We start from the raw sequence: 23741 nt of genomic DNA, 5'->3' as shown, positions 1-23741 counted from the left end.
TAAACCTTTGCACAGTGTTATAAGCTGTCCCTTCACTTATCTGAACCTTAGGGCACAAAAGCTATTTTAATTTTTTTCAAGAAAATCAGTAAGATAGTCAAATAATCATTTTTATTCTCTAAAACTGGGTGATTTTAATTAATAACCATTCTTTTAAAAAGTCAGTATATTGGGAATCCAATTTAAAAGTGCAGTTGCTCCTAAAATTTGCAAGCTTGTTCTGTCCTCTCATCAGAAATGCCACTGGTGTTTAAGCATTTGAAAAGGGCCTTCTCTGTGAGTGTTTTGGCGGAAGCAAAATTTGACAGTGATCCTAAGCTCCAAATTAAATAATATCAGTACCACTTTCCTTTTAATCACCACTTTGTAAGTTCTTTAGATCTTTTTAATTTTTTTTAGTTAATGGTTTAAAGTTAAAGCCTGAGACAGCAAAAAAAAAAAAAAAGATCTGCAAATTCCCATATCCTGGTTTGATTTGGTTTTGTTCAGGTGGGAAGGAAATAATTAAACTTTTGAGTGAGATATCAGCTAAAAGAGAGAAGTGATTTAGACTTCTGTCACCCAGGTTGTTGTTAGTTGTGTTATAACCATTTAGTTGGTCACTTTTAGTGTTTTGATCTAATTTGAAAGAATGTCACTAGTTTCTGTTTACTTTAGCATGGTTTAAAAATAACAATGTGATATATATTGTGTGATATATTTTTGTGAATATAAAATAAGTTTTATTGAGATTACCTAAAATGTGCTGTTAAAGGAAGATCAAAACATTTTTACACTGAGAGTATCTAAAACCATGTTATTATATTCATAGGGTAAGATGCAATAATTAATATCAACCTTCACTATATATTTGTGAAGTCAACTTCCTTCCCTCCCTAATTTCTATATTTCTTTGTGATTTTAAAAAGCTTTTTTAAGATTGCTTGTTAATTGTGTATTAAAAAATAATCTTAGAAAGTATCAGTGGTCATATTATCTCTGTAACTTAGATGAAATAGTTTTATCTGCATTGTTTATTTCTGTTTTAGTCAGAAGCTGTTTTTTTTTTTTCAACACCATGTTAACCATTCTTATAAGGTTGGTTTTTTTGCTTTTTTTTTTTGTAGAAGGAATATTTGTGTTTGCGAAGGTTAGCAGAGGCTGGCTGTGCTGGAAATGACTGCAGTGCCTTTTGATTATTCATGGACAGTAATAGAAGGCACTTAAAAAGAACAATGAAATTGCTTATTTTTGTGATGGGCCATCTGTTGAATTGTTTTGTGCAACAATCGCACAATAGTATCTATGTCATATCATTCTATTTTCAACAGCAGCTGATTTTGTCTCACAGGCTACTTGTCCTTATTTCAAAAGTCCCATGACCATTTAAAGTCACCTTTTCAGGGACCTTTGCCAGAAAGGTGTTAGAAATCTCAAACAGCCTGTGTATTTTTTTTTTCTCTCTTTTTTCCTCTCTCCTCTTTATTTGGGGAGAGAGGCTGTAATGGGAGTAGGAGGGGGAGTAGGAGGGGGGAGTTGGTTATGTTCGTTCTAATTAGTTAGATTTCCTAAATGTTTAGGACAATTATCTGTGCTTTCCACCTGTAGTTCTATGAAAGAAGTTAACATAGAATCATTTGATAATTTGCGTAGAAATGATAGGCTTGCAAAAAAGAAGAGTCAAGTTTAACCGACTACAGTCTTTCATGCTTTTAATTATCTACTCTTTTCTTCATGATAATTAGAATTTTTCTCTTGGAATTCACTTCCATATTAAAAAAAAAAAAAGATGAGCCATTAGCAAATTTGTTAGAGCAGAAGTGAAATTAAAATAAAACAAATGTGTTGCTGTCCATAGGTCACTGACATTGCTGATGCCATGATTCTGAAACAGCTTTTTGAAAATCTGTTCAAAAACGGGGTCGTCGTTGTGGCAACATCCAACAGGCCACCGGAAGGTAAAAACAAACATTGTGCTAGTCTTATCCAATTAGGTGGAAATGAATAAGCTTTTAAAAATTCATAATTTTGTACTCATTTTATTATGTTAATAAATCTGATGACTTTGTTTTATCCTAAGTTTTATAACTGACTTAATTTGAAAAATCAGTCGGTATTTGTATTTGAAAATGTTTTAGCAAGCTAAATCCAGGTGATCGCCTGTGTTTGATGCACTTGCAGTTTTTCTCTGAGTATTAGATATGCATATTAAAAATACTGGCCTTTCTAACTGCTTTTTATGGGTCATAAAAGAAACTCAGTGAAATGAAAGGAAAAATTCCTAATTGAATCTTGGGAAAAGACTTAAAGCTTGCTTGCATAAGTGGTTTCTGATACTTCATTTATCATTTCTGAAAAAGCACTCGTGGCTTATTAGGACATTATTTAAGAATTAAAATATAAGAATATATAGATAAAAATAGCAAGTTAAAATCTTGTATCTTTCAGCCCATCATGTGGTCAATTGAAGGTTGAATACTACCAAAAAATAGTATTTTATGTTTTCTTAATGTTAGCATCTGATTGGAATGCTATTATACCAGATATCTGCATGGTTAAGTCCTTACCTCTTTCAGGTCTTTGCTCAAAGTTTATTTTGCCAATGACACCTAGACTCATTTCCCATTTGAATCTACAAAACATCCATTTCCCCTGGCATCGCTTCTTCTTACCTGCTCTGTTTTTTTCATGTAGCATTTATGGATCTACCATGTACTTTATTTATTTATTTATTTTACTGTATTTATAGTTTATTATCTGTGCTCTTCCAGGATGCAAAAGCTTCAGGAGGGCAACAACTTTTACCTCTTCTTTTCACATATATATGTATTTTAAGCACCTGAAACAATGCCTTGCACATATTTGGATCTCAGTAAATAGTCTTAGAACGAATATTGAGTAAATGTGTATTTTTAACGGAGAAGGCAATGGCAAGCCACTCCAGTACTATTGCCTAGAAAATCCCATGGAAGGAGGAGCCTGGTAGGCTGCAGTCTGTGGGGTCGCTAAGGGTTGGACACGACTGAGCGACTTCACTTTCACTTTTCACTTTCACACATTGGAGAAGGAAATGGCAACCCACTCCAGTGTTCTTGCCTGGAGAATCCCAGGGACAGGGGAGCCTGGTGGGCTTCCGTCTATGGGGTCGCACAGAGTCGGACACGACTGAAGTGACTTAGCAGCAGCAGCAGCAGCAGTGTATTTTTAAAGGTTCTCTCTGCAGTATTGAGAATAGATTGTGGGTGTGAGGTTTCAAGGTTGGAAGTCGGGAGACCGTTTAGAAGATGACTGTAACAATCCTGAGGGCAGATGATGGAGCAGTGAAGGTGGTGAGAGTAGTCAGGTTTTGTAGGCAGTCAAAAGGATTTAATGATGGAATGAATATGGGTTATTAAAAAAAAAAGATCAAGAGTGGCTCAAAGATTGTGACCTGAGCAATTGGAAGGATAACTTGGCTGTTTATTGTAATGGGAAAGACTATAGGAGAAGCTAATTTGGGAAGGGAGGTGGAAGTAGGGTTCTGGGGTTTCTATGGTTATGAGGCTGCTGCTGCTGCTGAGTCACTTCAGTCGTGTCCAACTCTGTGTGACCCCATAGACGGAAGCCCACCAGGCTCCCCCGTCCCTGGGATTCTCCAGGCAAGAACACTGGAGTGGGTTGCCATTTCCTTCTCCAATGTGTGAAAGTGAAAAGTGAAAGTGAAGTCGCTCAGTCGTGTCCGACCCTTAGCGACCCCACGGACTGCAGCCTACCAGGCTCCTCCATCCATGGGATTTTCTAGGTTATGAGGCAGATGCATATAAATTTGGATTTCAAAGAAAGGTTTGAACTGGAGATAGAAATTTGGGAGTCATCCGTCCTAAAGGAAGCTTGTAAGAGCTGCCAGTGAGTAGGAGAGCCAAGAAGAGTATGTTGAACAAGGAAAATGGAAGTGGTACAAAAAAGATGGATGATCACCTTTGTTAAATGCTGCTAGGAGGTGAAAAATGAGGTTGAGAGTTGATCATTGGAATTGGTGACATGGAGCTCATCACTGAACCTGAAAAGAGCAATGTAATGGTGTGAGTTTTTTGTTCTGTTTTTTTTTAATTGTCATGTCACATTAATGACTTATAGTGAGTCTGTAATCTACTAATATGCCCAGATATTACTGTGTGAGCTGCTGTCAAACTAGGTCTCTCTCTTTCTCTATTTTTATAGTTGATCTCTTTTTTCTTCCTATTTCAGCTTCCTATTAGTTTGTCTGTGTTTTTCCATATTATTGACTTATGTTGATATTTCTTGAAGCATGATTCTAACATTATTTTTAGCTACCCCTACTAGCTATGACATTTATAAGCTTAGTAACTGTGCTTCTATATCTTCAGCTGTTCATTAATTAAAATGTATAAATAGGGTTAGGCCAAGTTTAGACTCCTCTCGAATACCATGAGATGCCATATTTTAGGGAAACATTAATTAGTTCATCAGTACCTTAAGATCTAGTTATTCAAACAATTATAGTTATATGTAATCTGTTATACTATAGAGAATTATGAATGATTTTTCAGATGCATTTATTAAACGCCTTATAATATTCTGTATCTCATTCTTGTGATTTACTAGTCTAACACCCCTATGAGACAAGGCAATGAGTTTTTTCATATTAGATCATCAATGGGGACAGAAGGCTTGACTCTACTCCTGCCACTCGTTGACTTAATAGTACCTTCAGTATTACCTTTAGGCATTCAGGATAAGCTGTGTTCATAAAGAGCAAGGTGCTTGAACAAGCTTGGAATGACTCCCCAAGCAAAGACTGCTGAGAAGAAAATTGCTGGCGGCTGCTCAAGCTACTGCAGTGTGTAAACTGAGGAGGGCCAGCCACAGGAGAGGTTAGCAACATTCTGGAGCTCATATCTTTGTTGGAGTAAACAAAGTTACATGCCCACCAAGGTAGCACATAAAAATCTGAGATGGAACCGTCCCTATGGAGCAGACTGAAGGTCCAAGATGCAGGATTCCAAAAATGGGGCATTAGCCACAAATTTAAAGAAAGCCTTTTCTAAATATGAACCTAGATGGGATGCTTAGCATACACCAGGTTTTTTAACCATGGCAGACAATCCGTCATCATAGTAACTTACTATTTTAATATAAAGAAGATGGTATCTATGTTATATATATATGCCATCTCCTGCTGGTGTGTGTGTGTGTTTCTTCATGAATGACGAAACAAGACTTAGGAAGATTAGGAAAAGGTAAATGTGTAGGACAGAGAATGGGTCAGTGGTTGCCAGGGGCCTGGAGTGATAAGGTGTGTGACTACAAAAGGCCAGCACCAGAGAATTTGACGGGGAGTTTGGAACTATTTTGTATCCTGATTGTACTGGTGGTTACATGTGTTAAACTTCATAGAATTGGACAACAAAAAAGTTAGTTTTCCTGTTTATAGATTACAAAGAAATCCCATGGATAGCAAGTGACAGGACAGAGACTAGAATGTAGGTTTGGGGACTCTCTGACACACTGTCCTCTATCTTTCCTTCTTGTTGGTCATCACTGATCTCTGTCTACCCCATCCCAGGCATAGTGTGTCCTCTTTTCCCGCCAACAGAATGCATTCAGCTTTTTCTTTAGGTTACTGCTTTTAACCTACAGTCCCCGGGTACTTATTATTGTTTTCAAAAAAGCTTCTGCTTATTCTCAGAGTGTTTGGCAGAGGGTTGAGGCAAAGCGCAGTGATTGGAGAGAGGATGACCTGTTTGAGGAACTGAAAGATAACCAATGTGGCTGGAATACACTGATGAAGGGGAAGTAGTATATAGTGAGGTACAGGATGAATCTGGAGAAGTGAGAGCTAGGACCTTATAAAGCAGTAATAAGGATTTTGGATTTTATTATAAGAGAAATGGGAAGCCACTATAGTGTTTTAAGTAGAGACTGGTAAGATTGGATTTGGAATACCACTCTGGTTATAGTATGGAGAATGGGTTATCGGATGGGGTACAGTAATATGGTGGATTCAGGGAGACACTCTAGTAGGTAATTGCTATATACACTGGACAAGAAATGATAATAACTTGGTATAAGGCAGTGATCTCATCTTGGGGGCTGTTTTGCAAACCAGGAGCTATTTGGCAATATTGGAGACATCTTTGGTTGTCACCACCAGGCAGTAAGGAGGAGTTGGTGCTGCTACTGGCATCTCATAGTAGAAGTCAGAAATTCTGCCAAACCAGGGATACCCCCCCAAAACTGAGAATTATCAAGTCTAAAATATCAATAGATATGAGGTTGAGAAAACTTGATATAGGATACAGAGAGGATAGATTTGAAAAATAGTTAAGAAGTAAAATGGGTATCACCTGGTTATATGTTGGATATTGAGGAAAAGGAAAGGACAATTTCTAAATTTCTGGCTTGTACAACTGGGTGGGTGGTAGTGCCTTTATTCAGTAAAGACAGAATAATCTGGAGGCTGGAAGTCCAGAAGATACTGCCTAGTGGAGAAGAACACTGTATTCCCACCCCCTCTCTGTTATCTTTAGCTGCTATGCTTAACTTTCTTCCACATCATTCATCTTATCCCCTCCATTTCTCGTTAGAATGCATCAATTTCCTGGATAAGAATAAAGGTTGTTGTTGGTAGAAATTACAGTTATACCTTTATTGTCAATTTGTAGATAAATAAGTTATTAATTTTAACAGAAAGTGATTCAGTTCAGTTCAGTTGCTCAGTCGTGTCTGACTCTTTGCGACCCCATGAATCACAGCACGCCAGGCCTCCCTGTCCATCACCAACTCCCGGAGTTCACTCACACTCATGTCCATTGAGTCAGTGGTGCCATCCAGCCATCTCATTCTCTGTCGTCCCCTTCTCCTGCCCCCAATCCCTCCCAGCATCAGAGTCTTTTCCAGTGAGTCAACTCTTCACATGAGGTGACCAAAGTATTGAAGTTCCAGCTTTAGCATCAGTCTTTCCAATGAACACCCAGGACTGATCTCCTTTAGAATGGACTGGTTGGATCTCCTTTCAGTCCAAGGGACTCTCAAGAGTCTTCTCCAACACCACAGTTCAAAAGCATCAATTCTTCGGCGATCAGCTTTCTTCACAGTTCAACTCTCACATCCATACATGACCACGGGAAAAACCATAGCCTTGACTAGACGGACCTTGGTTGGCAAAGTAATGTCTCTGCTTTTTAATATGCTGTCTCGGTTGGTCATAACTTTCCTTCCAAGGAGTAAGTGTCTTTTAATTTCATGGCTGCAGTCAGCATCCGCAGTGATTTTGGAGCCCCCCAAATTAGAAACCTTTAGTTTTAATAGAAAATAATTGTTAGCCAAGTAAAAGCAAGACCAGAATTTAGGAACTTGGAAGAGAAAATAGCTCTGGAGGTAGTAGTCTGGGAAAGTCCAGTACAAGTAAAGAAAGGGAAGCAATACTTGAGGGGTGAAGGGAATAAGGTACCAAAGAGTGACTGCCTGTGTGTCACTGTTTTTTCAGTCCTCACTTCTAAGTTCTACATTGCTCCGGTCCATGGCCTCATTGTCTGCACCACATAGTTGTTAAAATCTCAAACCAGTGTCAGCTCATGATTACTACTTTGGCTTTTAGCTCCCTGATTGTTTACTGGTTTGGAGGGATTTTTCTATTTTCTTGTAAGCTCAAAATATGTTTAATGTATTTTAAACATTTGTAACATAGCATTTGGAGTGCTGTTTTACATTTTCTAGGGTAATCTGGTTAAGATTCTTGAACTTTAAGCAGAGAGGATCCACAGGAATAGGGAATTGCTGGGAAGTTTTTAGATAAAATATATCTAGGTTTATATTCAATTTCTTACTTTTATAAACTCTCAAGTAAATGATTTATTTAGCATTTTTGTCATTTAGGTAAATACAAATGTACATGTACAAATGCTTATGTACAAATAGGCATATTTTTACATTTTGAAGATGATACTGTCAGATCATTAGAAGAGCCAGAAACAAAATCCATAATTAAAATATATATATGCTGCTGCTGCTAAGTCACTTCAGTCGTGTCCGACTCTATGTGACCCCATAGACAGCAGCCCACCAGGCTCCCCATCCCCAGGATTCTCCAGGCAAGAACACTGGAGTGGGTTGCCATTTCCTTCTCCCATATATATGCTACTCACTTTCTAACAAAATTTTCTTAATTTCATGATATTCTAGTAGGAAAAAGCAATGCTATAGATTAAGTGCATGGAGACTCTAAGAATAAATTAATAATAGATTGGTAGATTAAGTTAATTAAATTGAAATTAATAATTAAACTTAAGAACTTGTTCAATCAAAAATACGAATATATTTTTGTAAAGAAAAAGAATATGCAAGTTGAAATGGCTGTGCTTTTTGACAGTAAAACAAAAACTGCTAAAAGAAAAAAATCCCTTGTTGACTGAGGAATGCATTGTGGACTTCTAGTTTCTTATTTATTTATTTATTTTTGCTGCTGCTGAGTCTTCATTGCTGAACATGGGCTTCCTCTGGTTGCGGTGAGCTGGGGCTTGCACTGTTCGTTGCAGTGCAAGGGCATCTCATTGTGGTGGCTTCCCCTGTGGAGCACAGGCGCTAGGTGTGTGGGCTTCAGCAGTTGTGGCGCACAGGCCCAGTAGTTGTGACCTGCGGGCCCTAGAGCACAGGATCAGTAGTTGTGGCACACAGGGCTTAGTTGTTCACCGCACGTGGAATCTTCTTGGACCAGGGATTGAACCTGTGTCCTCTGCATTGGCAGGCGGATTCTTATCCACTGGACCACTGGGGAAGTCTCCTGGACTTTTTAGTTTTTAATTCACTATTTATTATAATGAAAATACTATAGATAGCCTTAAAATGTTCAAGAATAATCCTGTGCTACTTAGATTATCAGGCAACAACACTGTGTGATTCTTACTCAAGCCAATCTGTTTGTAGTAAATAAAAGACTGGATATCACTGGGAAGTTGGTACATGCACACACACACATGCTCATGTAATTTATCATATTAATACTTCTAGGGGGTCTTCCCTGGTTGCTCAGATGGTAAAGAATCCACCTTCAATGTGGGACACCTGGGTTCGATCCCTGGGTGGGGAAGATCCCCTGGAGGAGGTGGTGGCACCCCACTCCAGTATTCTTGCCTGGAGAATCCCCATGGACAGAGGAGCCTGGCAGGCTACAGTCCATGGGGTTGCAAAGAGTCAGACACGACTGAGCAACTAAGCGTGCGCACACACACACAATACTTCTTGGGAGAAATAATCCATTGATGTTCTCCATAAAAGCATGAAAGAGCACTTGACAAAATTCAACGTCTTGATATAATCACACCATGACATATAAATAGATGGAGAGTTTCTTAATGTGATACCAAGTATATGTATGTCAGTTCAAAAGACAGAATTATGCTTACTGGAAACATCGTGGTATATCTACTACAAGAATGAACAAGACAAGGATGTCAGTTATCACTTTTTAACATTGATAACATTGAACTACAGTATAGACTGAAATATTATAAGAACGACTAGGTGGGTAGGGAAAGAGGAATCCCCATATATCTTAGATTACAGGAGCTCTTGAAGATTAGTCATACCACTCCTTTTTCAAGGTTATGTAAATAGAAAACACTTTAATATGGGAACAATAAGTAGGAAAGAGAAGTAAGCAAGCATTAGAAGATTGTTTTGTATTCTTTAAAAATAAAGGAAGCATAGACTCTGTAATATAGAAGATCTAAGCTGAGAGAAGACAAAAAAATGTGTTGAAAACCTTTTCACTAAGAATTCAGATGAAATTTAAAAAAACTACATGCAATAAAGGGGTTTAAATTAAATCAGTTAAAATCAGTATTAGAAACACTGAAATGTAGAATTGAAACCATAGAAAATGAAATCAGTGATGAAGGAAAACCACTTATGAAGCTCTGGCAGTGTGCAGAAAGAGGATAAAGAATGAAAAAAATTTTTTAAAAAGTCATTGAGTCCTCTGGAAGAAAGAGGTCTTAAAATATGAACTTATTAAAAAGAAGTGTTGGAAATAAGAAAACTGATCATAACAGTGAATTGAGTTTAAGTGGATATTTGTAGTTTCTGCTTGCTTATTTATTTGTAAATTTTGTGCCCCTTGGAGAGAGAGTTTACAGATCCTAAGTGATAGTGTCAATATTTGTGGCACTGAACACTAGGGAAAAAATAATATATATGTTGTCAAGTATATTAGAATTTAAGATACCCCGTCTACTTTTCAAATTGCTAGAAAAGATGAGGGATCAAAGTAAAAGTATTTCTTAAAGCAAAAGCTGGAAAGCAGAAGAAACAGCAAAAAAAAAAAAGAATAAAAAGCATGAAACACAATCAAGCATGTCAATGACAGGAAATATAAATGGGTTACATCCTCTATTAAAAACTAAAACTTCTTCTGGTGTGGCTGAATAAGCTCTTAACCAAAAGACCTTCTTGCAGACAGCCATAATACATTCTAAACAAAATAAACACAACTATCTGAAGCTCCCAGAAAGATTATAGAAGGGAGACAAAGCTTGGAAGAGAACCAAAATGAAGAGAATTTTCTTTTAATTTTTTTTCTTTCTTTCTTTTTAAAAAATGGTTATCAGCTTTAGGGCAGATAAAGTTAGTGATGCATTTGATGACTAAAATTCTGATAGAAAAACCACACTGTTTGTGGCTAGAATAACCAGATTACAGCGTTTAGGGCAAGTATAGCTGCTGGAAAATGAAAAATGAATCCCAGGGAGAACTAGATTGATATAGCCCCAGGTTCTCAAATTCTGTGTATAAATTCTCTGCCTGGCCTCTGAACCATACAGTTGCAGAGCAAACTAGAAGCTTCCTAAGGATAGGATACTGAATTTAGATTTGAATTTATAGTTTTAGTCCAACCAAGGTAATTTCCTGTTAAGACAAAAATATCAACGGTCTTCCGAAACAGAATCCAGAAGGTCCAGAATACCACCCAAAAGTGAAGAATGAGGAGATATTACCCATTTTCAAGAGAAAAAACCATCAGCAGATAACAACTCCAGTATGCCCAAGATATTGGAATTAATAAACAAGGACTAAAGCAAGGACTGTAACTATAATTTAGGGGGAAATGAGGTAAAGAAAATATGTTTGTAATAGACGGGGACGACAGAGAATGAGATGGCTGGATGGCATCACCGACTCGATGGACATGAGTTTGAGTGAGCTCTGGGAGTGGGTGATGGACAGGGAGGCCTGGCGTGCTGTGATTCATGGGGTCGCAAAGAGTCGGACACAACTGAACTGAACTGAACTGAATGAATGAAAGGATAAGGAATGTCAGCAGAGAAATACAAACCATAAAAAAGTACCAAATTTAAATTTTAAAACTGAAAGAAGACAGTATTTTAAATAAAAATTCACTTCAAGAGCTTAATAGCAGAATGGGGATAACAGACAAAGAGCTAGAAGAAAACTTAAAATTAGCCAATGTGAAGAATAGAAAACGACAGAAGTAAAGAAAAAGAGGCTTAAGAATTTGTGGAGCTATAACAAGCTTTCTAATATATTTCTAATTGGAATCCCAGAAGGCAAGGAGAGATAATGGGTAGAAAAACTTTTGAAGAAATAATGATCGAAAATTTCCCCAACTTGAGTGAAGACATAAATTTACATATTCAAGAACCTCAGTGAAATCCAAGCAGAATAAATACAAGAAAGTACTGCTTAGACACGTTGTAATTGAATTTCTAAAAGCCTATGGTAAAGAGGAAATCTAGAAAGCAGCAGAGAAAAATGATGTTAAATACAGGAAACAATGATTTTCTCTTGATGACTTCCATTAGAAACTGTGGAGGCCAGAGACAGTGGAATGACATCTTTAAAATGCTGGGGAAGTTATCAACCAAGAATTTTATAGCAAATAAAAATTTCCTTCAAGAATAAAGACAAAATAAAGATATTCTGATACCAAAGAAAGCTAAACAAATTCATTAGCATCAGATATGCAATACAAGCTATTCTAAAAGAAGTTCTACAGGTAGAAAGGAAATGATATTTGGATCCTCAAGAAGAAAAGAAGAGCATCAGAAATGGTAAATACTGGAGTAAATATAAGTAACTACTTTTTATTTTTAATTTATTAAAAATAGAAATTACTGTTTTGTGAGAAATTATCATCTTCTGGGACTTATAATGTATGTAGATATGATGCAAATGACACATAGTACAAAGTAGGGTGTTTAGATGGACTTATGTGGATGCAAAGTTTCTACATTTTTTTGTGTGAAGTGGTATGATATTAATTCTAAGTGTGAAAAGTTAAGGATACTGGTAAGCTTGGAAATATTGCAGGTTTGATCCTCAGTTCAGTTCAGTTGTTCAGTCGTGTCCAACTCTGTGACTCCATGGACTGCAGCACACCAAGCCTCCCTGTCCATCACCAACTCCTGGAGTTTACTCAAACTTATGACCATTGGGTTGGTGATGCCATCCAACCATCTCATCTTCTGTCATCCCCTTCTCCTCCCGCCTTCAATCTTTCCCAGCATCAGGGTCTTTTCCAGTGAGTCAGTTCTTTGCATCAGGTGGCCAAAGTATTGGAGTTTCAACTTCAGCATCAATCCTTCCAATGAATACTCAGGACTGATTTCCTTTAGGATGGACTGGTTGGATTTCCTTGCAGTCCAAGGGACTCTGAAGAGTCTTCTCCAACACTACAATTCAAAAGCATCAATTCTTCAGCGCTCAGCTTGCTTTATAGTCCAACTCTCACATCCATACATGACTACTGGAAAAACCATAGCCTTGACTAGATGGACCTTGGTTGGCAAAGTAATGTCTCTGCTTTTTAATATGCTGTCTAGGTTTATCACAGTTTCTTTTCCAAGGAGCAAGCATCTTTTAATTTCATGGCTGCAATCACCGTCTGCAGTGATTTTCGGCCCCCCCCTAAAAAAAAAATGTCTGTCACTGTTTCCATTGTTTCGCTATCTAGTTGCCGTGAAGTGATGGGACCAGATGCCATGTTCTTTGTTTTCTGAATGTTGAGCTTTTAGCCAACTTTTTCACTCTCCTCTTTCACTTTCATCAAGAGGCTCTTTAGTTCTTCTTCACTTTCTGCCATAAGGGTGGTGTCATCTGCATATCTGAGGTTATTGATATTTTTCCTGGCAATCTTGATTCCAGCTTGTGCTTCATCCAGCCCGGCATTTCACGTGATGTACTCTGCATATAAGTTAAATAAGCAGGGTGACAATATACAGCCTTGACGGACTCCTTTCCTGATTTGGAACCAGTCTGTTGTTCCATGTCCAGTTTTAACTGTTGCTTCTTGACTGGCATACAGATTTCTTAGGAGGCAGGTCAAGTGGTCTGGTATTCCATCTCTTGAAGAATTTTCCAGTTTGTTGTGATCCACACAGTCAAAGGCTTTGTCATAGTCAATAAAACAGAAGTAGATGTTTTCCTGGAACTCTTTCACTTTTTTGATGATCCAGCAGATGTTGGCAGTTGATCTCTGGTTCCTCTGCCTTTTCTAAATCCAACTTGAATATCTGGAAGTTCATGGTTTGGTTCTAGACCACTGCAATAAAGTGAATCACATGATTTTTTTGACTTCCTAGTGCATCTGTCGCACAGAGTCGAACACGACTAAAGCGACTTAGGAGCAGCAGCAGCAGCAGTGCATCTGAAGATTTTGTTTATACTACTGTAGTCTATAAATATGTAATAGCATTATGTCTGAAAAAGCAACATATACACCTTAATTAAAAAATATTTTATTGCCAAGAAATACAAATCATTATCTGAGCCTTTAGTGAGCTGATATCTTTTTATAATAGTAATATAACCAAACCCAGATTTGATTGCTTGCTGCTCATAAGCCAATAATTTGAGAAGCAAGTGTCAGTAGAAAAGAAAGTTGCTTTAATCATAAAAGGCAGCAATCTGGACAGAAGGTAGACTCATGTCCAGAAACCAACTCCAAAGATTCTGCTTAGCCATGACAGTTTTTAAAGGGAAAAATGACAGTTTTTAAAAGAATCTCAGTGAATCATTGAGGATGTTGGGTTTTGCATCATTCTTCATTGAGTGCAGACTGGCTGACTCTTCAGATGTTATCTCACCTTCATGATCTGCCTGCGAGATTGCTAAAGAGGCTGTTGAGGGTAGAGAGCTAGTAATTTTGTAACTGCTTGATTCTTCATTCTTTCTTTTTATCTAGGAAAAGAATCAACAGATTTGACAAGGCATGGCACAGCATTCAAGAGAGCTTAAATCAGGAGTTAGTTTCAATTGCTTAGTAACCGCATTCCTGTAATTAGACTCTTTTATTAATTATAGAGGGGAACAGAAATGGACAAGCAGGAAAGGGGCCAAAGAGCTGCTTTCAGTAACATAAAAGGTCACTAACTGTAGATCACCATAACAAATATAATAATAAGGGAAAAGTTTGAAATATTGTGAAAATTACCAAAATATGACATTGAGATATGAAGTGCACAAATGCTGTTAAAAATATGGTGCTGATAGGCAACACAGGGTTGCCATAAACTTTCAATTTGAAAAAAATGCAGTATCTGCAAAGCTCAGTACAGCAAAGCAATATAAAATGAGGTTAATATAGTGTCAGCCCTAGAACAACAACAAAAATAAAATAAAGGCCAGCTGACAAAAAGGAATTTTAAGATATATTCAAATAATTTTTAAAAAGGCAAGAAAAGAACAGATGAAGAAAAAGCAGAAGAGACAAAAAGAAAACAATAATTAAATCATAGCCCTAAATATTAAATGCTAAACGATCTTGAAAAAGAAGAATGGAGCTGGAGGAATCAACCTTCCTGACTTCAAACTATACTACAAAGCTTCAGTCATTAAGACAATATGATACTGGCACAAAAACAGAAATATAGACCAGTGGAAAAGGTAGAAAGCTTGGAGATAAATCCATGCACCTGTGGGCACTTTATCTTTGACAAAGGAGGCAAAAATACACAATAGAGAAAAGACAGTCTCTCAATAAGCAGTGCTGTGAAAACTGGTCATGTACATGTAAAAGAATGAAATTAGAACACTTCCTAACACCATAGTTCAAAAACATCAATTCTTCGGTGCTCAGCCTTCTTTATCGTCCAACTCTCACATCCATACACAACTACTGGGCTTCCCAGGTGGTACTAGTGGTAAAGAACCCACCTGCCAACGCAGGAGACATAAGAGATGTGGGTTTGATTCCACGTCTGAGATGCGGGTTCAATCCTTGGGTCAGGAAGATCCTCTGAAGGAGGGCACAGCAACCCACTCCACTATTCTTGCCTCGAGAATCCCATGGACAGAGGAGCCTGGTGAGCTACAGTCCATAGGGTGGGAAAGAGTCTTTTACATGTACATGTAAAGTCTGTACATTAATATACAGTATTTGTCTGAAGAGACTTAGCACTCACACACACTTCAGACTCCAAAGACAACCTTCAGGGCCAAAGTGAAAGCTGTTGGCTGAGCCTCAGCCTGTCACAGTTGATAATGAAATAGATGGTTCTAAAAGTTAACCAAAGAGTCGAGGTCTCTGCCATTAGTTTTTGCCTGACTGCTTTGGGGTCGTTTTTGTGTACAGGGATTCCCCAAAGTACCTAAGGTTTGTTTTCTCATTGAAGACTCCAGTCATTATATTTCCATTCATTGATTCTGTATATAAAATGAAACTCTGGTGTGAAAAACTACTTCATTCGTGTTTGACCTACTGAAAGTAAATATATAAGTGTATGGATGGTAGTATTTTTGTAATCAAGATTTTATGTAACACTTTGTTGTTTCTCTTTCGTTGTTGTTTTTTTATTCCTGTGGAGCTTTTTGCTTGGACCCCTGTTATCACTGTTATAGGGAATTGCAGCATTTAAAATGTCATAGGATATCTAAAATGGGGGCTGGCAGTTATTATTTGAATAAAAAGATAGATTCAATTTATAGGACTATTCATAGAATTGATGGATAGGATTTCATCTTCCTGACTTCTCTAAAGCAGTTTTCATTCAAGATACTAGCGAAGGATACATTTGGTAAATTATCATCAGCAACAGTAAAGGTGCAAGATGACCCTAACTTCTCTTTCAGATTTTTAAATCTGTGTGTTGCTAAACACATTGTTGACACTAGCAGTGAGAAGGAATGAGCACATCACAACATGGATAAATTTTAGAAAGGAGTTAAAGCAGCCTTATACGAAGGAATATATACTCTATAATTTCATTTTTATGGAGTTTTATATAAGGCTTTATGGTTTGCTTTGAGATTTTAGTACATATGCTTAACTTATCACAGTCTACCATCAAGTGATATTAGACTGTTTCAGGTAAAGTATAAGAACTTAGCATAGTATATACCCATTTTTCTCCTTCCAAACTTTGTGCCATTGTTTCCATACACTTTACTTCCATGTTATTAATCCCACAATATATTGCTATTATTTTAGCTTTAAATTGTGATCTTTTAAAAGGATTTAGATAGTAACTTTTAAAAGGCTCCTGTCTGTCCAGAGTTGCCATTTCTGGTGCTCTTTACTCCTTTATGTGTTCCAGGGTTCCATCCAATATTATTTTTCTCCCTGAGGACTTTAAAAGATTTCTTATAGTTTTGGTGTTTTGGGAATGAATTCTTTCAGCATTTGTATGTCACAGAAAGTCCCTACTTAGGAAGATATTTTTGTACAGGGTAGAATCATATGTTGACAGTTTTGTTTCTTTTCTTTTGACCTTTAAAAATGTTGCTCCAGTGTGTTCTGGCTTGTGTTGTTTCAAGTGAGAAGTTACTATCATTCTAATCCTTCTGTATGTAATGTATCTTTTTTCTCTCCATGCTTCCTTTGACTGTTTTCTATTGCCATGATCTAAAGCTCAGATTCTAAAGGAAATCAATCCTGGGTGTTCATTGGAGGGACTGATGCTAAAGCTGAAACTCCAATACTTTGGCCACCTCATGTGACAAGTTGACTCACTGGAAAAGAGTCTGATGCTGGGTGGGATTGGGGGTGCGAGGAGAAGGGACGACAGAGAATGAGATGGCTGGATGGCATCACCGACTGGATGGACATGAGTTTGAGTGAACTCCGGGAGTTGGTGATGGACAGGGAGGCCTGGCGTGCTGTGATTCATGGGGTCGCGGAGAGTCGGACACGACTGAGCGACTGAACTGAGTTGAAAGCTCAGTAATATTTTCTTCTGCAGTATCTAATCTGCTGTTATTCCCATCCAGCATATTTTTTGTCTCACATATTATAGTTTCCATCTTGAAAAATTCTTCTTCAGTTAAAAAAATTTTTTTTCCACGTCTTTATTTGATATGCTTACTCTTCCCGTTGCTTGAACACATCAGTTCAGTTCAGTTCAGTCGCTCAGTCGTGTCCGACTCTTTGCGACCCCATGAATCACAGCACGCCAGCCCTCCCTGTCCATCACCAACTCCCGGAGTTCACTCAAACTCATGTCCATTGAGTCGGTGATGCCACCCAGCCATCTCATTCTCTGTCATCTACTCTCCTCCTGCCCCCAATCCCTTCCAGCATCAGAGTCTTTTCCAGTGAGTCAACTCTTCCCATGAGGTGGCCAAAGTATTGGAGTTTCAGCTTCAACATCAGTCCTTCCAATGAACACCCAGGACTGATCTCCTTTAGAATGGACTGTTTGGATCTCCTTGCAGTCCAAGGGACTCTCAAGAGTCTTCTCCAACACCACAGTTCAAAAGCATCAATTCTTCGGCGATCAGCTTTCTTCACAGTCCAACTCTCACATCCATACATGACCACTGGAAAAACCATAGCCTTGACTAGATGGACCTTGGTTGGCAAAGTAATGTCTCTGCTTTTTAATATGCTATCTCGGTTGGTCATAACTTTCCTTCCCAGGAGTAAACGTCTTAATACATAGAATATAGCAAAACTGTTTTAATGTTTTTCTAAATTTATTATCTTTGTCATTCCTTGGTCTGTTTCTGTTGACTGAATTTTTTCCTTTTTGTTCTGGGCCATATTTTCCTGTTTCCCTGCATGCCTGGTAATTTTTTTTTTATTATTAGATGTCAAACAATATGAATTTTACTTGATTGGATATTGGATATTTTTATATCCCTATATACATTCTTGAGCTCTGTTCTCTTTCTTACAAACAATTTGATTCTTTTAGCTATTGCTTTTAAATTTTGTATGGCAGGACTAGAGCATATTTAGTCTAGGACTAATTTTTCTTGCTACTGAGATAAATCTCTTCTCAATATTCTGCTCAGTACCCTGTAAATTTAGAAGTTTTCCAGTCTGTCTGGTAGAGACAGGCACTATTCCTAGCCATGTGTGAGCCCTAGTGATGGTTTTCTTGAGTACTTTTGAATGATTCTTCTCTTGGCTTTAGGTAGCTTCCTCACACATTTATGCTGGTCAGTACTCACCTGGGAACTCAGCTGGGACCCTCGTCAGGTCCTTAGCACTTTTTCACTAAGCAGCTCTCTTTACTCTGGTACACTGACTGCCCTGTGAACTCTAGCTACGTTTTCTTCTCTAGACTCTCACCCATCTCTTCAGTTGGGGAATCTGAGCCAGGCTTTGCTGGGGTTCCCCCTCCTAGTGCAAAAATGCTTAAGTTTCCTATTTTCCAGGCACAAAGTAAGCTTAAGTTTCCTATTCTCAGAACCGTCCCTTTTTTTCTGATGTCCAGTGTTTATACAAAGCTGTGCTGACCAGGACTAGCATTATGGAATGCCACTCTTGAAGTCTGCCCGCAATAGTGTATTCAAGGAAGGCTTGTTAGAAAATGTGGATTTGAGCCGTAGATTGTATAGAAAAGAAAGTAAAGTCATGAGCTGGGGCTCACTCTTCTGCCAGGGATACCCTTCCTTTCTCTCTGCTTGGTGGCACCCTGATTATTTTTCCAAGGTACTCTAGTCCCATGGTTACCTGCAAAGCTGCCTTTGAACCCAGATGAGATGAATAGTTCTCATTCTTTATGTTGTGTTTATACCTTGTATCCTTTTATACCTTGTATCCTGGTTATGATCTGGTTGCGTCTGTCAGCTGCAACAAGTCCAGCTGGTTACACTGTGGTTCTGAAAAAGTCTATTAGTTTTAACCTCATTAAAGGTCTTCCTCTGAACTTTCTAGATATACCAATTACTAGCTGGAAATCAGCAAATTATTTTAAAAAATCTGAGTGTCAGTTTCTTTGTCTGTAAAATAGAGATAGAAATATTTACTATGTAGGATTATTAAGATTATCGTTTGTGTGAAATGTCTAACAAATTGCCTGACTCGTGCTAGGTATTCTGTAGATGCTAGTTCCTTCTTTTATTTATTTTTTGGCCTCAGCAATCATTTCAGTGCAAATAATAGGAATACATGAATGTATGTTGAATTGATTATAAAATTGTAGTATGCCATCAAATGGACATATTTAATTCACTATAATATCTACACATTTGGTATAAAATTGTTTGAACTCCAGTTAGATTTTTTAAAAGAAGCTGAGTAGCTCTTCCTGCTTACATGGCTTAAAGATGCCGTTTTGTTTTAATCTACACTAAAACAAGCATCTCCTGGAAGGGTAAACCAGGTTGGTTCTATAGAATCATATAAGTATTTTATGTTAATTTTTAGGAAAACTCCATTTAATTACCTATCTTAAAAGTTTTTCTTACTCAAAACCCCTATTTCTTATATAAATAGGTGTTATTCATCCTGGTCATTTTGACCCTGGATTTTAAGGAAAAGATCTACATTTCTGTGGGCATCTCCAAAGTATTTATGTAGATCCTTGTAGTTACTTTAAAAGTCCTCTTTGCATGTATTTCATCTGTAAGTATTATTACAGTTATTCACTGTGGAGAATGTAGAGGTCCTTATACCATTCTCAAAAAATGAATGTCCTATGATTCCAGTACTCTCTCTTATATGACCGAGTGCTCATTTAGCTCTGGTTAGTGATCATTTAAAAATTGTAGGCAAGAACTTCTGTTGAATTTTAAAATGCTATTTAGTAAATAATGACAAATGTTGATTTAAATATATTATAAAATCTTTATGTCTAAGAAAAATAATATTAAACAACTAAATATTAAAAATTCTGGTAGCTAAATAACATTTCAAGAGATGTATCTATTGTATTGATAATTAGCATAATATTTGAATTGCAAAAACTCTTCAGTTTAACAAGTACAGTCCTTTTTCACTTAAGTGTCCTATAAAAACCTAAAGGTTTTCAAGCCAAATGAATTCTGTTTAGAATTTTGTTTAGAAAATACTTCCCAGATCATGAAGTTTGAATTATATATCCTGTTAAAGGCTGATTTTTTTAAAGTTAAAGCTTTAAAACTTAAATCTCAAAGATTTGAAAGCATTATTATTGTACTTTAATTTTGCTCAGTGGAAATCTTTTAATCAAGAATATTACAAGTGGGCCTTTAGATTTCTCATTGCCATTAACCTTCTGAACAGTGCATGCCTATTAATCTACATCTTGTGTGAATGCATGCTAAGTTGCTTCAGTTGTGTCCCGACTCTTTACGACCCCGTGGACTGTGGCCTGCCAGGGTCCTCTGTCCATGGGATTCTCCAGGCAAGAATACTGGAGTGGGTTGCCTTGCCCTCCTCCAGAAACTACATCTTAAGGTGTGCCCTATGCTGCTTATGTCCAACTCTGTGCGACCCCATAGACGGAAGCCCACCAGGCTGCCCTGTCCCTGGGATTCTCCAGGCCAGAACACTGGAGTGGGTTGCCATTTCCTTTTCCAGTGCATGAAAGTGAAAAGTGAAGTCACTCAGTTGTGTCCGACTCTTAGCGACCCCACGGACTGTAGCCTACCAGGCTTCTCTTTCCATGGGGTTTTCCAGGCAGGAGTACTGGAGTGGGTTGCCATTGCCTTCCCCAAAGGTGTGCCCTATATGTCCATTCAAAAAGATATTTTGTGAGTAAGACCAAAAGCCAAAAAGTTACTTAACATAGATTAAACTTTCATTAGTGTACTATTTTGGTTTTAATTCTGTTTAACATTTCATTTTTTTTATATTCACTAGTGTTGTGTATGTTTCTTTCCCTAATAAATTTTCAAAGAGCTTATTAAATCATAACTGACATACAATAAATGGCACGTTTTTAAAGGATGCAATAATAATACAATATTACAATTATAATGCAGTAATACTGACATAGGTATATATCTGTGAAATCATCACCACAATCAATATAATTAACATTTCCATCACATCCCCAGTGTTCCTCCTTCCTTGTTTCATCTCTCCCTGCCATCGCTGTCCCAATCTGTCCCTTCTTGAGAAAACTGATTTGCTTTGTATTGCTATAGATGAGTCAGCTTTTTGTAGAGTTTTTTTATACATGGGATCACACATTCTGGTACTCTTTTTTTAAGGGGTGGAGGGTATTACTTCTTTTACTCCGTATAATTATTTTAAGATCCATCTATTTTTTGGTATCCATAAATAGTTTGTCTTTTTTATTGCTGAGTACTATTTCACTATGCAGATGTGCCACAATTTGTCCATTCACCTAATGATGGCCATCTGGATTCCTTCCAGTTTTTGGCTGTTACAGATAAATCTACAGTTTCTAGCTGTTATGATAGAGCTGCTGTAAACATTGTGTGTGTTTAAAAATTATTTCATTTTTGATTTTTATTACTTACTGGCAATCATGACCGTTGATTCTTTATCATATAGCAATATTTTTATGCACATTCCCCAACAACTTTATAACTAGGGAAGACTATGGAAACATCTTGCTTTAAACCCATTTCCTACATTTTACCCATTTTACTCATTTGAGGTATTGATTATAGGAAAAAAAGATCTCATTTTCAATTTTGAGATCCTTACAATCTGGCTAGCATTATCTTACTTTTTGTAATATCACTAAATAAAAATTTTAAATGTAACTGAATTTAAAGCCTGTAGTCCTTAATTAACCAAAGAGCTTATGCAAATACTTTCTTCGCTATAATGATGTTATGATGAATATTTTTCTAAAGAGAATAAATGTTTTCTAATGACCATATTTTATTTCCAGAAGTAAGTGTGGCACTTGAAATCTTAGTTACCAAATTTTCTTTAAACAAGAAAATATAGAAAGCAGCCCATAATGCAATACTTAAAAAGGAAAATTGAGACATTAACTTGTAATTTTTATCATTTGGAAGACTTTACTGTTATTTTTATACTTTTTTATTTTTTAAATCTTATTACTTTATAGAGTTGACTTTTAAAAGGAATGCTTTATTTATTTTGGCTGTGCCATGCAGCTTGTGGGATCTTAATTCTCCTACCAGGGACTGAACTTGGGCCCTCAGCAGTAAGTGCATGGAGTCTTAACCACTGGACTGCCAGGGAATTTCCTAAAAGTAATGTTTAATATTCAATAAAATTTCAACCTTCTGAAAAAATATTCCAAGTCTCCATTTTTAACAAAAAATATGCAAAGCTTAACATTTGTTTCCTTTTCCCCACTTACTGGTCCTTAATAATGTGTGTTTATGTATGTGTATATGTGTATGAACATATACTGCGGCACGTGCACATACATAAATCACCATTCTAAGACAGTAAAAACTACCTGTTTATGATATATAGCTATGTTAAATTTATAGTCTAGTAAGAATGGAGTTTTAATCCCTAGGTAGTTTCTTTTTTCCTTCAATTTTGGCTGTGCTGGGTCTTCATTGCAGTGCACAAGCTCTTTGTGGTGCTCAGGCTTTTCTGTGGTTGCAGCATGTTGGCTCTGAGTTATGGCATGTGGGTTCTGCAGTTGCAATATGCAGGTTCTCCAGTTGTGGCGCTCAGGCTTGGTTGCCCTGTGGTATGTGGAATCTTAGTTCACTGACCAGGGATTGAACCTGCATATCCTGCATTGGAAGGCAGATTTTAAACCACTGGACCACCAAGGAAGTCATTAGGTAGTTTCTTTTAAAGTAGAGTGTCCCTAATGTTATTTACTTTAATGGCAAATATATAACTTTGACACAAATACATACACAATTCTATCTATTGGTGTGTTTTCTTAAAAGGCACTGTATTACACAGTTTTCTGTACTGAGAACTTTTATTATGGGTGAGGTAAGGGGGATATAATTTGTTTCCTGATAGAATCTAGGTGTTCAAATAATAATAATTTTAAATAGATCATCTATTTAAAACATTGAGTTATTGATTTAGGATCATTTGTGATATCGTCCAAATTTTTTGCTTGCATTTTATTATAGTTTAAAGCTAATTTGGTCGAAGGTCTTTTGATGTTCTTTCTATGATTGTTAATTTTTTCTATTATTAAGAACATAACAAATTTTGTATAGTACCAGAATAGAGACGAATTTTGGTTATTTTTATTCTCCTTCGCTGCTTTATCTTTTTCATCAGTAGAAAGCTTTATTTGTTTGGCTAAAATATAACCTAACATTATGATTTAGTCTAAGTGAAAAGCTAATACTAGTTTTTTCTTTCAGATCTCTATAAAAATGGACTCCAAAGAGCTAATTTTGTCCCATTCATAGCTGTCCTGAAGGTAAGAAAAATCACTTACTTGTGTTCAGTGACTAATATCATATTGATTGGTAATCAAGGACTTTTACAGGATCACTATGATCTTGCATTCAAGCAGAATTTATTTTGATATTTATAGTAATAGTTAAAGATACTAAAGAAGAAAGAACTCTTTTTTATATGGTATTCATCAATTTGTATGCAGGAAAAATTGCAAAATATGGTATAAATTATTGTCTAGCTGAAACATTCGATAGTTTGCATT

General features: G+C 36.9%; 1 protein-coding gene across 4 annotated transcripts in view; it reads left to right on the top strand.

Moving 5' to 3' along the window:
• The window catches only part of AFG1L (AFG1 like ATPase), a 202094-nt gene that overhangs the window by 70447 nt on the left and 107906 nt on the right, over positions 1-23741 (top strand). For all 4 annotated transcript variants that reach the window (XM_088840655.1, XM_055433053.2, XM_088840653.1 and 1 more), the window contains 2 exons: positions 1838-1937; positions 23440-23498. In XM_088840655.1, coding sequence (XP_088696781.1) covers positions 1838-1937; positions 23440-23498 — 159 coding nt within the window. The remainder of the gene's footprint in view (positions 1-1837; positions 1938-23439; positions 23499-23741) is intronic.

This window comes from Moschus berezovskii, chromosome 10, assembly GCF_049115385.1.
Source record: "Moschus berezovskii isolate FMDL1 chromosome 10, NW_MosBer_1.0, whole genome shotgun sequence".
Taxonomy (NCBI): Eukaryota; Metazoa; Chordata; class Mammalia; order Artiodactyla; family Moschidae; genus Moschus; species Moschus berezovskii.
This window is presented reverse-complemented; position numbering and strand designations above follow the sequence as displayed.